The following is a 17046-nucleotide window of genomic DNA, read 5'->3' as shown; positions in this document are numbered from 1 at the left end:
TTATTTTAATTATCTAGCTTTTGTGACTACAATAGAACATAATATAAAATACTGCTCATCCTGCCGTGGATATATTAGAATTGATTCTTTCGTCGGTTCGTTAATAAAGTGAGAGACGACATTAGGTGTAATCTATTATTTGAGGTGCAATTTTGTATAGAACCCAATTTGCACTGCAAGAATCTGCATCACTGATTTTTCTTCGTGTCATTATGGGTGGAAAAGATTGAATACACATTCCGTTCTGTAGTGTGTATCTCATAATTATAACAACTAAACTTCACCCGAACGGGCCATGAATGCCCGATGGTACCGACCGGCCGCCGTGTCATCCTCAGCTCATAGGCGTCACTGGATGCGGATATGGAGGGGCATGTGGTCAGCACACCTCACTCCCAGATGTATGTCAGTTTAAGACACTGGAGCCGCTACTTCTCATTCAAGTAGCTCCTCACAACGGCTGAGTGCACTCCACTTGTAAAAACCGCTCGGCGGAAAGGACGGTCACCCATCCAAGTGCTAGCCCGGCCCGGCAGCGCTTAACTTCGGCAATCTGACGAGAACCGGTGTTATCACTGCGACAAGGCCGTTGGCTCACACTTATTAGATACACTTAATAAATCTGTCACGAAACGGTTTGTAGCCCACAACGAACCAGACTGTAGCGAAGTTGGTTGAGCTGCCGCTATTGCGGCTTGGAACTAACGACATTTTGTCAATGGAGTGAGTGACTGATCAGTTTGTAAATTTCTTTTGTTTATTTATAGACGCAATCACATTCTTATGACACAATCATAACCTGTTTCGGCCATACAGTGATCTGTGTTCAGTGTATGCCTCGTTTAGAATCTGAAGACGGTCATTGTATGGCCGAAACCGATTATGACTGTGCCATAAGAATGTGATTGCGTCTATTGCAGCTGTCTGTAACTCGACTCCTACCCATGCACTTTCAGGAGAGTTGACAACGCAGCATTCCCACAATCATTTGCATATGGAAGCATATTGTAAGCTTTGTGTCAGTTTGACGATTGCTGGAGGCCGCCTACATAGAGTTGCAATTATAATATTGTAATTTATTGTAATTATGACGGTTAATCCTACAGAAGAATGCTGAAGATTAGATGGGTAGATCACATAACTAATGAGAAGGTACTGAATAGAATTGGGGAGAAGAGGAGTTTGTGGTACAACTTGACTAGAGGAAGGGATCGGTTGGTAGGACATGTTCGGAGGCATCAAGGGATCACCAATTTAGTGCTGGAGGGCAGCGTGGAGGGTAAAAATCGTAGAGGGAGAGCAAGAGATGAATACACTAAACAGATTCAGAAGGATGTAGGCTGCAGTACGTACTGGGAGATGAAGAAGCTTGCACAGGATACAGTAGCATGGAGAGCTGCATCAAACCAGTCTCAGGACTGAAGACCGAGCGGTTCTAGGCGCTTCAGTCCGGAACCGAGCGACTGCTACGGTCGCAGGTTCGAATCCTGCCTCGGGCATGGTTGTGTGTTATGTCGTTAGGTTAGTTAGGTTTAAGTAGTTCTAAGTTCTAGGGGACTGATGACCACAGATGTTAAGTCCCATAGTGCTCAGCGCCATTTGAACCATTTTTTTGACACAACAAACTTAAATGTAGTCGAAACTCTTTGACGAAAAAGACATGTAGCAGGCAAATGGATTGTAGGTAGACTAGTGAAGTGCTTTGCTATGTTGTAAGAGGTAAATGAACATGGACGAGACGACCTCATGGAATGTGAGTTAATGGTTCAAAATGGTTCAAATGGCTCTAAGCACTATGGGACTTAACATATGAGGTCATCAGTCCCCTAGAGCTTAGAACTACTTAAACCTAACTAACGTAAGGACATCACCACACATCAATGCCCGAGGCAGGATTCGAACTTGCGACCGTAGCAGCCGCGCGGTTCCAGACTGAAGCGATTAGAACCGCTCGGCCAGAGTGGCAGAGATATTACAAAACACATAGGAGCAATGTGGGTGATTACAGCTGAACATCGCAAAATCGTAGAAAAGGCTAGCAGAGGCTTTTACGTGGCACTGAATATCAAACGTCTGAACATCTTCAGACACTGCAAACCGATTTCGGAAAAGAGGCGTGGCCAGTCGTGGTGTGGCGTTGATTTAGTGCCCAGCGTGTGAGGGTGCTGATGTACGCACTCACCCTCCAGACGGGCGTGGCTCCAGGCGGCAGGGCTTTGGTCCAGTCGTCGATGGCTTCCTCCAGCTCCCGGGCGTCCGTGGCGTTGCTGAGCTGCGACAGCAGCACGGGGCTCAGCGACAGGTGGGCGCCCGGCTTCTTACGCGAGCCGTCGTAGTCGTCCTCGGCTATCAGCACCCTGCAAACGGCCGCGCTTCAGTCTCGCTCCGCAGTCTGTGCAACCTACATTACGACGACGCTTTGTTTGTTTCGACATGCTAACACTACTCCCTCAGTCGCTTCAGCTCACTGATAAGCGGTGGGTAAAATAAAACTGCAACGGAAAATATTTCATCACGTTCAGTCAGGCAACACATCATTTGACCAGGGTGCGTATGATGTACATTGGGTTACCTATCATAAGATGCACGAAATATGCTCTAATATAGAAAAACGACAAACCACAAAAGAATTATCCGAATGAGACGAAAATCCGTAGATATGATGTACATGTACAGACAAACAATGATTTAAGTTTCAGGAAAATTGAATGATTTCTTCAAGAGAAAGAGCTTCACAAGCTGAGCAAGTCAATAATGCGTTGGCCCACCTCTGATCCTTATGCAAGCAGTTACTGGGCTTGGAATTCATTGACACAGTCGATGGATGTCTTTCTGACGGATATCGTGACAAATCCTGTCCAACTGGCGCGTTAGGTCGTCAAAACTCTGATCTGTTAAGAGAACCCTGTTCATTATGTTTCTCCGTTGCGGAGACGGCCGGTGACCTTTCTGCCCAAGGTTAGGTTTGGTAAGCACGAAGACGAGCATTAGAAACTCTCGTCATATGTCAACGGGCAACATATTGCTGAAATGAAAGACCAGGATGGCTTGCCACGAGGCGCAACAAAACGGGGTGTACAGGAACGTCGACGGACTAGCACACCAACTGGACAGAATTTGGCACTATATCCCTCAAGAGATCCAAAACTCTGTCAATCAACGCCAAGTCGAATAACTGCTTGCGTAAGGGCCAATGATGGACCAACGTGTTAATGGCTTTCTCAATTTGAATTGTCATGTAGAGTACTTGAGCCATGAAGAGGGTAGCAATACTAAAGTACTGCTCGTCAGTCTGGGGTCCGTTCTAGACAGGGTTGATAGGGGATACAGAGAATATCCAGAGGAAAGCAGTACGTGTCGTCACAGGTTTGGTTAATACCCGAGATACCCACCTGACTTCAATAGCAGACGCTACAAGAGGGCGCCCTGCATCACGATGTCGTTTACTGTTAAAATTCCGAGACCATGCATTGTTAGAAGAACAAATTAATATACACTTTCTAAGGTAAAAAAAGACACACCATGAAGTGATTATCCGAATGGAATGGAAATTGATAGATGTGATGTACATGTACGGGGTGTTCAAAAAGTCTCTCCGCAGTGCCGTATGATTGTTATGCGCTCGTGCCGTATGCCGCAGCGAATATACCGAAATGAAACTCAGTGAAATACAAGTAATTAATTTATCGACTTTTCATTTGTACTTACAAATTTTCACATTAAATGTTCAAAGTGTCCCCCCCCCCCCTGTTGTTGAATACACAATTCAATTCGTCTAATCATGTTTCCAAACACAAGCTGTAACATTTCTTCTGTAACAGAAGCAGTGAAAGTCGATATTGTAGTTTTCAATTCATCGATGGATTTTGGACGGCTTTCATAGACAATTGCTTTCGCTGCACCCCAGAAGAAAAAGTCATGTGGTGTTAGGTCAGGCGATCGTGGAGGCCAAAGTCGCTGTGAAAATATGCGATCACCAAAAACATCAGCAAGCAGCGAAACGCGAGCCGTATGCGCGGTTGCACCATCTTATTGAAAACAACCGTTCAGTATTTCGCTTAACACAAGTTCTTCTATGGATGGGTACAGAATATCGCTGCAATATCATAGTGCGTTTATTGTTTCGTTGAAAAATATGGGACTCAAAATCCCACGTCTAGAAATTGCAATCCAAACTCCTATTTTCATAGAATGAAGTGGTTCCTCATGAATAGGCCGGCCGGTGTGGCCGTGCGGTTCTAGGCGCTTCAGTCTGGAACCGCGCGACCGCTACGGTCGCAGGTTCGAATCCTGCCTCGGGCATGGATGTGTCTGATGTCCTTAGGTTAGTTAGGTTTAATTAGTTCTAAGTTCTAGGCGACTGGTGACCTCAGAAGTTAAGTCGCATAGTGCTCAGAGCCATTTGAACCATTTTGAACCTCATGAATACACAATGGATTTACAGTACTGCACATACGGAAATTTTGCGAGTTCATCTACCCGGATAAATGAAACCACGCCTAATCAGTGAAAAAATTTTCGTTAAGAATATTCCTTCCATTTTGTTGAACGAAATTTTTGAACCATTGACAATAATGCAGTCTCTTGCCATGGTCAGTATTTTTCAGTTCTTGCACGACTGTCACTTTGTATGGGAAAAGTTACAGCTGTGTGGTACGTTCCGACACTAACACTGATTTCCTGGGCAAATTTTCTTACTGACTTCTTCGGACTCATGAACATTTTATCGGAAATATCGAGTAGTTTATCCTCAGACAAAACCCTAGGACGACCACTTCTCGGTGCATCTGTCACTGAACCCGTACTTCGAAATTTGTTAATCAAATCTCGCACAGCATCGCAGTTTATCCTTAGACAAAATGCTAGGACGACCACTTCTCGGTGCATCTGTCACTGAACCCGTCCTTCGAAATTTGTTAATCAAATCTCGCACAGCATTGCGATGAGGGAGTGCTGTCTCCGGTAAAAACTGCATTAATAGTTTGACGAAGTGAAACTGTGTATTTACAGCCAGCTTTGTATACTTGTTCGACTAAAAACGCAAGTTCTTCAATTGCTAGCATTTTAACAGTGACAAAAACGAAACAGACCAACAAAGGAACTAAACTTAAACGTTCACGTCAACACTTAACGACAACCACACCAACGATACTACTGACGCTGGCTGAGATAAACGAAAAGTGGAATGTTGGGAGAGTCCACTTGAAGGGAAGTAACCCAGGCAGGCTAACAATCATACGGCACGCACGGCTAAGAATCATACGGCCCTGCGGAGAGACTTTTTGAACACCCTGTACAGACAAACAAATGATACAATTAAAAAAAGGCCTTCAAAACCCTGAGACTGTCGGATGGGCCTGCCCATAGTAATTCAAACGTTCTCTGTTGGGAAGAGATCCGGCGACCATGTTGCGCAAGGCAGTGTTTGGCAAGTAGGAAGACAAGCAATAGAATCTTTCGCCATGTGTGAGCGGGAATCATCTTACTGAAATGTAAGCCCAGGATTGCTTGGCATGAAAGGACACGAAACGGAGTGTAGAATATCGTCGACGAATCGCTGAGCCGTAAGGGTGCTGCGGTTTACAACCAGACGAGTCCTACTATGGTATGAAATTGCAGCCCCGAAAGTCACTCCTGGTCGTCAAGCCGTACGACGGGCGACAGTCACGTTGCCATTACACTGCTGTCTGGGGCGTCTTTGGACACGTCTTCGCTGGTTGGGTTGGGTTGTTTGGGGGAAGAGACCAAACTGCGAGGTCATCGGTCACATCGAATTAGTGAAAGACGGGGAAGGAAGCCGGCTGTGCCGTTTCAAAGGAACCGTCCCGGCATTTGCCTGGAGCGATTTAGGCAAATCACAGAAAACCTTCTTCGCTGTTCATATGGACTCAATTCGAAGCGGGACTCATCACTGGATACAACTGAACTCCAGTTAATGAGAGTTCAGGCGGAAAATGGGTCTAGAGCCGCCGCGGACAGCCGTGGGATGTCTGACTGTCGCTCGCCACACAAACTAGAGTGATGATCTGGAGTGCCATTTCATTTCATAGCAGGATCCCTTTGGCTGTCAGCCGTTGAAAGCAATCGTAGACTTACATTTCAGGGCGATAAAGCCCGCCCACACATGGCGGGAGTTTTTACTGCTTGTCTATTTCTCCAAGATCTCTGGACCTCTCCCCAACTGAGAACGTTTGGAGCAGTATGGGCAGGGCCTTCCAACCAGCACAGCATACTGACGATCTAGCACGCTAATTTAACAGATTTTGGCACTATATCCCTCAAGGGGACATCCAACAACACTGCCAATCAGTCCCAACCCGAGTAGCTGCTTGCATAACGGTTAGGGGTAGAACAACTCATTATTGACTTGCTCAATTTGTGACGCTCATTCCCTTGAATTAATCATCCAATTTTTCTAATACTGTAATCATTTGTTTGTTTGTACATGTACATCACATCTAGCGATTTTCGTCTCATTTGGGTAAAGCTTCATGGGGCGTCCTTATTCTTTCCTTGTTTTTGTTGGTTTATTGTGTATTGTTTTCCCCTACGTATATTTCGCGAAATGGCCACACCGATGAAATCAGGGAGATCTGAGCTCACTGGAAGGCTTACCAACAATTATTCTTCGTGTGCAACATGTGGAATGTGAAAATGGGGAAGTTTCAATGGCATGCGAATTACCCTCCGCAACAAACCATAAGGTGACTTGTGGATAACAGATGATATATATTTTTGTTAAATTTTTGTCTGTTCACATGTAATCACCTTTGTCTCCCGCTAAAACTGTTTTTCCATCTGCCACACCTCAAACTGGGCATATACTACTTTGCTTACCTACGTATGCCACCGCCTCCCTATTTTGTACCTTATCCGCCTGCTTAATTTATTTACCACGTGTTATCATTAGAAATTAGATTGTGTAGGGCTACGAATAGCAATAAAGCTACATATCTACACATCGGTCTGTGCACAACAGTGCACGGTTCCAATAGGTTAACAAAATGCCGCACCCGAAACCGCCATTTTTCAGACGCCCATATCTCGGGTTGTGTTGATTACAGAGATGAGAGGTCAAGTGTTTCGGACAGCACTTACCCTAGTGATCATTTATATACCCTCTAGAAGAAAGGGGTACTGTAGCTGTCCAACAGTACAGTGGCAAAATTTAAACATTACGTACATCCTCCAGCCCAGGAAAATTGAGAAAACCGGATGGCTGTTTTCCATTAGATGTGGTCTAGAATGGGACTTAGAAGCCTATAAAAGCACCCTTTGTTCATAGGTGGTTCCTGAGAAAACCCTGAAAGACCATGAGCTCTGGGTACCTTGAGTTTTAATTATGGGGATTGGCGCCTCTATAATTTCTGTTCAAGACAAATCGTCGAAATTTTACCATATATCCTTAAGATAACGTTCTCTGGCAACCTTGAAACGTTTTGAACATCATTATCCGTTACCTAGATCCTAAGGTTCAAAATTACCGAACTTATGCACGCAAAATATGCAAGTAATATCCGGTCTGAGGTGTAAATGTAGTTTTAATTGACGTAGTGAACACAAGGCAGGGGTTATGGGGTCATAGCAAGAGTTCTGAGATCACAAACTAATATTTTAGTCGCTATTTTTCTTTTACCAATAAAGCTTTACGATGCGCTATCTGTGTGTAATGGGCACTTCACGCCGATATAGGCTGTCTTGACCTAGGAATTATTCGATGGTGTCAGCTGGTGGCGTAAGCACCCCACGAAAACTGTCATACAAAATTCTTTGTAGGATTCTAAAAATGTTGCACATTTTTACTTAAAGTAGTGTAAAGTGAGTTTTCGCTGAAAGGGAAACGATTTTGTCTCAACCTTATATTATACGTCGTTTTTTGTTGTTTATGTGTGTTAGAATATGTTAATGTGTAAAATTATGTAAATAATAAATATTAAAGAAGGGGACCCGCTGAAAAATGCTCGTGTCGGAGAAAAAAATTCGAATATGCTCCTATTTAAAACACTCTGATAGAAAAGTGAGGAATCTGTTGCCACACTGTTCATTCCGCCGTCCTCATCAAATATTTTCGTATGTGAACATACTCACGCGTTTTTGTACTGAAAGAGAGTAGCAGGGAGACAGTGGCGGTGGAAGAGAGACGAGATGGCGCCAGTGGAAGAGAAAGAGAGAGGAGACGGTGATGGTGGGAGGAATAAAGTGGAAATGAAAGAGGAAGAAAGATGGATAAAGACAATAGCAGTGGAAGCCAACGAGAGAGGAGATATTGATGGTCAGTGAGCGACAGTGGCAATAAAAGAGAAAGGGAGATGGTTGAAAACAGTAGTAGTGGGAGCAAAAGAGATAGAAGACAGAAGAAATGGGAAAGAGAGATGAGTGGAAACACGAAAACATTTGCCCACTTTTCCCCATGTCCTATAACCAGATGTAACAGTAGCCTAGCGTAAGGTTCAAAAACCCGAGAAAATCGTCCGCATGGAGATGCGTGGAGATGAGACAGTGCTATTTGAAGAGAAAGACAGGAAACTGTAAGCGAGAAAAAGAGACAGTGGCATTGGGAGATAAAAAGAATGGGCCGAGATAATGGCAGCTGGACAGCGAGATAGTCAATGTGACAGAGAGGCAGACCGTGGTAAGGGTGAGCAAAGGAAAGGGATGAGACAGTGGCAGTGGGAGAGACAGGCAGGAGAGAATGCCAACGGGCGAAAAAGGAGATAGCAGGAGGCAGTCATTTATAGACAGTGGCAGCCAGAGGGACATGCTGAGTATGAAGACTTCACTATAAAGAAAGGCTGGATAAAATGATTTAGAAGGGCTCGAAAATGTTCGTATGCCAATCAGGAAAGTGGAATTAGGATTGAGGCAGATGGTGCCCAACTTTTCTGACAGAGTCTTTTGAAGAGAAGGATATTTGCAGGTGGCACATATACACTCCACAAGCACATTACGGTGTTTGGTGGAAAATACCAGTGGTAACACTGTCATTTCACTCTTTTCCCGTTCCATTCACTCACAACGCATCAGAAGCATTATGTGCAAGCCTCTATAAGAGCTCAAGTACCTGGCAGGCAGTAGTCAGTTGCGTGACAATGCTTCGAATGTATGGTCTCAGAATTTTAACAGTAAACCTCTCTTGTAATATCTGTTGCTGGAGTTTCATGCCCACCTCTGCAATGCTATCGCGCTTAGTAAAAACATCCGTGGCGATATATGACGCTCCTCTTTAGATGCACTCCATCTCTTCTACGAGTCCCGCCTGGTAATGGTCCTAGAGTCACGAGCAACACTCGACAATCATTCGAACTAGTGGTTTGTAAACTACTTCTTTCGTTGATGAATTACGTTTACTTAGGATTCTTTCAATGAATCTCAGCCTGGTATCTGGTTTTCTTAAACTTCGCTGATAGGAAGAGAAGCGCAACATCAAAAATTAATTGATGTAGACTAATGAAATACATTTGTCTAGGTAACATGTGTAAGTGATTAACATTGCAAGATCACAGGTTAATGTAAGCGCGAGACAAGCCATTGCAGATGATAACCGGTGTGGCCGCCAGAATGCAAACGTGCATGCATTGTGTTGTACAGGTGCCGGATGTCAGTTTGTGGTATGGAGTTTCATGCCTGCTGTATTACACTACTAGCCATTAAAATTGCTACACCACGAAGATGACGTGCCACAGGCACGAAATTTAACCGACAGGGAGAAGATGCTGTGATATGCAAATGATTAGCTTTTCAGAGGATTCACACAAGGTTAGCGCCGGTGGCGACACCTACAACGTACTGACATGAGGAAAGTTTCCAACCGATTTCTCATACCCAAACAGCAGCTGACCAGCGTTGCCTGGTGAAACGTTGTTGTGATGCCTCTTGCAAGGAGGAGAAATGCGTACCAACATGTTTCTTACTTTGATAAAGGTCGGATTGTAGCCTATCGCGATTGCGGTTTATCGTATCGCGACATTGCTGCTCGCGTTGGCCGAGATCCAATGACTGTTAGCAGAATATGGAATCCGTGGGTTCAGGAGGGTAATACGGAACGCCGTGATGTATTCCAAAAGCCTCGTATCACTAGCAGTCGAGATGACAGGCATCTTATCCGCATGGCTGTAACGTATAGTGCAGCCACATCTCGATCCCTGAGCCAACACATGGAGACATTTGCATGACAACAACCATCTGCACGAACAGTTCAACGACGTTTGCAGCAGCATGGACTATCAACTCGGAGACCATGGCTGCGGCTACCCTTGACTCTGCATCACAGGCAGGGGCGCCTGCGATGGTGTACTCAACGACCAACCTGGGTGCACGAATGGCAAAACGTTATTTTTTCGGATGAATCCAGGTTCTGTTTACAGCATCACGATGGTCCATCCGTGTTTGGCGGCATCGCGGTGAACGCCCGTTCGAAGTGTGTTTTCGTCATCGCCATACTGGCGTATCACCCGGCATGATGGTATGGGGTGCCACTGGTTACACGTCTCGGTCATCCCTTGTTCGCATTGACGGCACTTCAGCGGACGTTACATTTCGGATGTGTTACGTCCCGTCCCTCTACCCTTCATTCGATCCCTGCGAAACCCTACATTTCAGCAGGATAATGCACGACCGCATGTTGCAGGTCCTGTAAGGACCTTTCTGGATGCAGAAAATGTTCGACTGCTGCCATGGCCAGCACATTCTCCAGATCTCGCACCAATTGAAAACGTCTGTTCAATGGTGGCCGAGCAACTGGCTCGTCACAATACACCAGTCACTACTCTTGATGAACTGTGGTATCGTGTTGAAGTTGCATGGGCAGCTGTAGCTGTACACGCCATTCAAGCTCTACTTGACTCAATGCCCAGGCGTATCTAGGCCGTTATTACGGCCAGAGGTGGTTGTACTGGGTGCTGATTTCTCAGGATCTATGCACCCAAATTGCGTGGAAAAGTAATCACATGTCAGTTCTAGCACAATATATTTGTCCAGTGAATACCCGTTTATCATCTGCATTTCTTCTTGGTGTAGCAATTTTAATGGCCAGTAGTGTAGGTCAGTCGATACAGGGACGGTTAATGCTGTTTGTGGATGACGCTGGAAATGTCCGATGATGTCCTTTATGTGCTCCATTGCACAACACTCGATCGAGCATGCCAAGGCATATGTCGACACTCTGTACACCATGTTGGGTTTCAACAGCAGTATGTGGGCGTGCGTTATCCTGTTGGAAAACACCTCCTGGAATGCAGTTCGTGAATGGCAGCATAACACATGGAATCATCAAATTGACGTACAAATTCGTAATCAGGGTGCTCGGGATAACCACGAGGGCGCCCCTGCTTTCATCTACTCCCCAGACTATAATTCCAGGTATTCGCCCAGTGTGTCTAGCACGCAGACAGGTTATTTTCAGGTCTTCAACTGGCCACCTTCCAACCAACACATGGCCATCACTAGCACCGAGGCAGAACCAGCTTTGATTGGAAAACACAACACACCTCCACCATTTCCTCCAATGACTTTCCGCTTGACACCACTGAAATCACAAATGACGGCAGTTTTGGGTCTGTGGAATGCTGGGTCGGAGCTGTCCCAGAAGTAACCGATTTGTAACAGTTCGTTGTGTCACCGTGGTGCCAACTGCTATCCAGATTCCTGCTGCAGATGCAGTACGATGAGCCAGAGCCTTACGCCGAACATGACGGTCTTCCCATTCGGTAGTGCCACTCGGCCGTCCGCCCCTGGCCTTCTTGCGACCGTACATTCTCGTGACCGTTGCTGCCAGAAATCATGTATACAGGGTGAAAAGTATTTAAACCGACAAACTCTGAGAGGTTGTAGGGGACATCAAAACAAATATTTTTCCCTAATGTCATTTTTTCTTATGAGGATTATTAAAACCGTTGGAGGCCGTATTATACTCTTCAGTTGTTAGAGGCCTTATTACGGTCTTCAGTTGTTAGAGGGCGTATTACGCTCTTCAATTGTAGGCAACTGCTGCCCACCAGTGTAGTAGTGCATTGTCTCTGTTTATTAATGTAGCGATACACCTGGAGTGAGTACACTGATATGGTTGGTGCGTACTACGTAGCGCACCACAACGGACGAGCTGCAAGCTGGTTTATCAACAACAATATCCTAATCGCCGTATCCCACATCATACGACCTTTGCTGCTGTGTACCAGCATCTGCGTGACAACGGGTCATTTAGCAGTTTACCTGGACAAGGACACCGTCGCACGGTAAGATCGCTGCAGTTTAAGGAGGCTGTCTTGCAGCATGTGGAGCGGGATCCTTCAATCAGTGCAAGTGCACGTAACATGGTGATGAATCAGACGAATGTGAGAACAGTCCTTCGAGATCAATTGCTACGTCCATTTCACTTACAGCGTGTCCACAATCTGGAACCAGTTCATTATCCACCCCGAGCACAGTTTTCGCAGTGGTACCTGGAACAGTGTGAAATGCATCATTCATTTACTCTCTTGTGTTGTTTACCGATGAAGTAACGTTCGGGCGTGATGGAGTCTTCAACATGCACGATTCGAATGTTTGAATTGAGGATAACCCTCATGCCACAGTTACTAGCGCTCATCAAGTGCGGTTCTTCGTTAATGTGTGGGTCGGTGTTGTTGGGGACTGTTTAATTGAGCCGTATCTGCTAACTAGGCCATTAAATGGCAGGCACTATTACAATTTTCTCGCCAGAGCATTGCCAGAATTGCTGGAAGACGTCCCGCTCCCTACAAGACAACGCATGTGGTTCCAACATGACAGGGCGCTGACAGATTTCAGTCGTCGTGTGCGTCGCTTCTTGGACCGACAGTTCCCAGAAACGACGGTGTAACCTTTGTTTACTTGTCAAATGGCTCTGAGCACTATGGGACTCAACTGCTCAGGTCATAAGTCCCCTAGAACTTAGAACTAGTTAAACCTAACTAACCTAAGGACATCACAAACATCCATGCCCGAGGCAGGATTCGAACCTGCGACCGTAGCGGTCTTGCGGTTTCAGACTGTAGCGCCTTTAACCGCACGGCCACTTCGGCCGGCCACTTGTCAATGGAGGCATTTTTGAAAATCCACTGTAATTGAAATTGGGTTGTGTTAGTGTGTTGTCTCTTGGTCATAAAAAAATGGAAGAGTGTTTGTTGATTTAATTAATTTGCCGCCAGAGAAATCTTCCTCTACCGGTTTAAATACTTCTCATAGGAAAAAATGACAGTAGGGAAAAATATTTATTTTGATGTCCCCTACAGCCTCCCAGGGTTTAAATACTTTTCACCCTGTATTTCTTACAATCCTGCCAAGTGATCTCCCAGAAGGAGCATCTAGCCCTTGTTCAAATTCAGTCAAATGTTGATAATGGCGTCTTCGTCGTCTTAATGGCATTCTTGACTAATACCAACTTACGACATCCAATCTCTAAGGTAACTAACGCTTATGACTGTTACAGCGTGTGTTTAAAACAAACCTGATATGCATCCTCGTAATGGTTCTACTAGCGTCACTCTTATGCAATTCGCGCCAAATCTGAATAGGCATCATCTTTCAGATGTAGAAACACGTCTACCAAGTTTCGTTTATGTCACACAACTCCTTTTCGATGTTGCGATTTTTTCCCCATCAGTGTAGTTTTATGGGGCCGTTCTACTTTAGGTTATTCCGGAAGAGTACTTCTCCATAAGACTTGGTTGTTACTACGAGGGTGAGTCAAATGAAAACCTTAAATATTTTTTTAAATATTATTTATAGTGCAGAAGTGGTACAAAGCTGTATCACGTTTCAACATAATCTCCCCCACGCTCAATGCAAGTCCTCCAGCGCTTACGAAGTGCATAAATTTCTTCAGAAAAAAATTCTGTTGCTAGTTCGCGCAACCACTCATACACCGCGTGGCGTAGCTCTTCATCAGAACGGAACTTCTTTCCTCCCATTGCGTCTTTGAGAGGTCCAAACATATAGAAATCACTTGGGGCAAGGTCTGATGAGTATGGTGGATGAGGAATACGCTCAAAATGCAGGTCTGTGATTGTTGCAACTGTTGTACGGACAGTGTGGGGCCTTGTATTGTCATGTTGCAAAAGGACAACTGCCGACAGCAATCCACGTCGCTTTGGTTTGATTGCAGGCCGCAGATGATTTTTCAGGAGATCTGTGTATAATGCACTAATGATAGTGGTTCCTTTAGGCATGTAATGCTCCAAAATGACGCATTTTTCGTCCCAAAAGAGAGTCAGCATAACCTTTCCTACTGATGGTTCTCTTCGAAACTTCTTTGGTTTTGGTGATGAGGAATGGCGCCATTCCTTGCTCGCTCTCTTCGTTTCCGGTTGGTGGAAGTGAACCCAGGTTTCGTCCCCAGTAACGATTCTTGCAAGGAATCCATCACCTTCTCGTTCAAAGCGCCAAAGAAGTTCTTCACAAGCATCAACACGTCGTTCTCTCATTTCAGGAGTCAGCTGCCGTGGCACCCATCTTGCAGACACTTTGTGAAACTGTAGCACATCATCCACAATGAGGTGTGCTGACCCATGACTAATCTGTAAACATGCTGCAATGTCATTCAATGTCACTCGGCGGTTTTCCTTCACTATGGCTTCAACTGTTGCAATGTTCTGTGGAGTCACAACTCATTGTGCCTGACCTGGACGAGGAGCATCTTCCACTGAAGTCACACCATTTGCCGAGCGAGGTGGCGCAGTGGTTAGACACTGGACTCGCATTCGGAAGGACGACGGTTCAATCCCGCGTCCGGCCATCCTGATTTAGGTTTTCCGTGATTTCCCTAAATCACTCCAGGCAAATGCCGGGATGGTTCCTCTGAAAGGGCACGGCCGACTTCCTTCCCCATCCATCCCTAATCCGATGAGACCGATGACCACGCTGTCTGGTCTCCTTCCCCAAACCAACCAACCATCACACCATTTGCGAACTTCCTACTCCATTCGTAGACTTGATGCTGTGACAAACATGCCACACCGTACTGAACCTTCTTTCGTCGATGAATTTCTATAGGTTTCACACCTTCACTAAGCAAAAACCGAATAACAGAACGCTATTCTTCCCTGGCGCAAGCCGCAAGTGGGATGACCATCTTTATACTGATACTGCGACGGTATGTGTGCATCTGCACTATGCTGCCACCTACAGGCCATTCTGCACGCTGTTTGTACCACGCTTACCAACTTACAGGATAACGGCGCGAAATTTCGATTTGTTATTACAAATTTAAGGTTTTCATTTGACTCACCTCGTATATTCAGTGACTCTTTGTCAGTAGTGTAAGCGGACAGTATCGAATCCTTCCCTCTGTTTATGCTTAATACTCGTATGTTACGTCTCTTTGCCGACTATCAATCGTCCGCAGCTCGTGGTCGTGCGGTAGCGTTCTAGCTTCCCACGCCCGGGTTCCCGGGTTCGATTCCCGGCGGGTTCGGGGATTTTCCCTGCCTCGTGATGACTGGGTGTTTTGTGATGTCCTTAGGTTAGTTAGGTTTAAGTAGTTCTAAGATCTAGGGGACTGATGACCATAGATGTTGAGTCCCATAGTGCTCAGAGCCATTTGAACCAACTATCAATCACTTTACCAATCAAAGATTCTCTCCAAGTCTTCCTGTATTTTGCTGGTCATTTTCGTCTGCGAACAGTCTCATGTCAGATTAGCCATACCAACCGGGATGATAGTAATTGAAAATTACGTTTCACAACAATTTTTTTCTAGTTTTAGTGACGGAATGATTACTGCAGTATGACAAACTGAGGGCGGTTATGAATTATAAAATTCCGAAACCACATTCCTATATCGAAATGCTTGGACATCAATAAGTAGATACTGGAGAGGGAACTAATATCACTGTGATTATGTTTTAAAAATAATAACAAACATCATAACATATGGGTGTTTGTAAATTTTTCTATGGGCTGCACCTGTATCGATAGAATGCTGCTGCCTTCATCAACGTAATATTTCGATTCAAACAGTGCATATGAACACTTCGCCCACACAATTAGTCACGTAACGACTCTTCAAGAATTTTCTCAGATGTCCTGGGCGCATGCAGTATTGGACTTCAGGTTTCCTTACTGGGTTATGCAGTAACTTATTACGTCACAGAAAGCCTTGCAAGAACCCGGAAGAAATCTGAGAATGCATCTAAAAACAAGTTATCAGAATCAGATGGGTTACAGTAAAGACAGTTAATTTATCTTTAACTGGAACTGGAACTGCAAACAGAAACATATTTCCATGACAATAGAGGCATTATGAGTCCTCAACCGAAATCGTTATTCTTGTCATACCTCCGGCGTAAGTGATGCAGGATGATTTTAGGAATACAACGCGTCTGTCAGTTCACAAACCACTAAAATATTTCGGGAGTTCATCCAAAATAAAGGAAAAAGTGAACAGAACATTCTTTTTACTCAGAATGGAGCCATGCATAGGAAGACAGAAGAAAATGAGATCTGTAAACAGAAAGTGTTGCCTACCTCATGCAGTGCTTTTTCTCATTGCACACCGAAGTTCTACAAAACTGCTGGAGACATGCAGAAGCATATCACGAGACTCCCTCACCTTACTTTGCCGTGTTTCTTGCTGTAACCATCCAGTAGCTTCCGCCATTGTTGCACGAGTTCCAAGTTCTCAGGTTCATCTTCGGTGTGCTTGTGAGACAGTGTTGAGTATGGTATCTCGTCGTCCTCATCATCTTCGTCGTCGTCGTCATCGTCGTCATCGTCATCGTCATCATCATCGTCGTCGTCGTCGTCATCGTCGTCCTCATCGTCATCACGTGTCTTCGAAACTTTTCTACGACCCTTACTTGGCTTCCTGCCTTTCTTTTTAGATTTCACATTATCCTCATCATCGTCGTCGTCGTCGTCGTCGTCATCATCGTCGTCGTCATCATCGTCGTCGTCATCATCGTCATCGTCATCGTCATCGTCATCGTCATCATCATCGTCGTCGTCGTCGTCATCATCATCATCATCATCATCATCGTCATCATCCCTATTATTCTTTGGAGTTTTTCTGCTAACTTTCCTTCTGCTCTTGAC

The 17046-nt window shown here is 45.1% G+C and overlaps 1 protein-coding gene across 10 annotated transcripts in view; it reads right to left on the bottom strand.

Annotated features, from left to right (window-relative positions):
- The window catches only part of LOC124716572, a 214865-nt gene that overhangs the window by 56210 nt on the left and 141609 nt on the right, over positions 1-17046 (bottom strand). For all 10 annotated transcript variants that reach the window (XM_047243201.1, XM_047243192.1, XM_047243194.1 and 7 more), the window contains exons 6-7: positions 16565-17046; positions 2183-2357 (exon numbers count right to left, since the gene is read on the bottom strand). The exon at positions 16565-17046 is cut by the window's right edge and continues 1689 nt beyond it. In XM_047243201.1, coding sequence (XP_047099157.1) covers positions 2183-2357; positions 16565-17046 — 657 coding nt within the window. The remainder of the gene's footprint in view (positions 1-2182; positions 2358-16564) is intronic.

The sequence above is a fragment of the Schistocerca piceifrons genome, chromosome 1, assembly GCF_021461385.2.
Source record: "Schistocerca piceifrons isolate TAMUIC-IGC-003096 chromosome 1, iqSchPice1.1, whole genome shotgun sequence".
Lineage (NCBI taxonomy): Eukaryota > Metazoa > Arthropoda > Insecta > Orthoptera > Acrididae > Schistocerca > Schistocerca piceifrons.
This window is presented reverse-complemented; position numbering and strand designations above follow the sequence as displayed.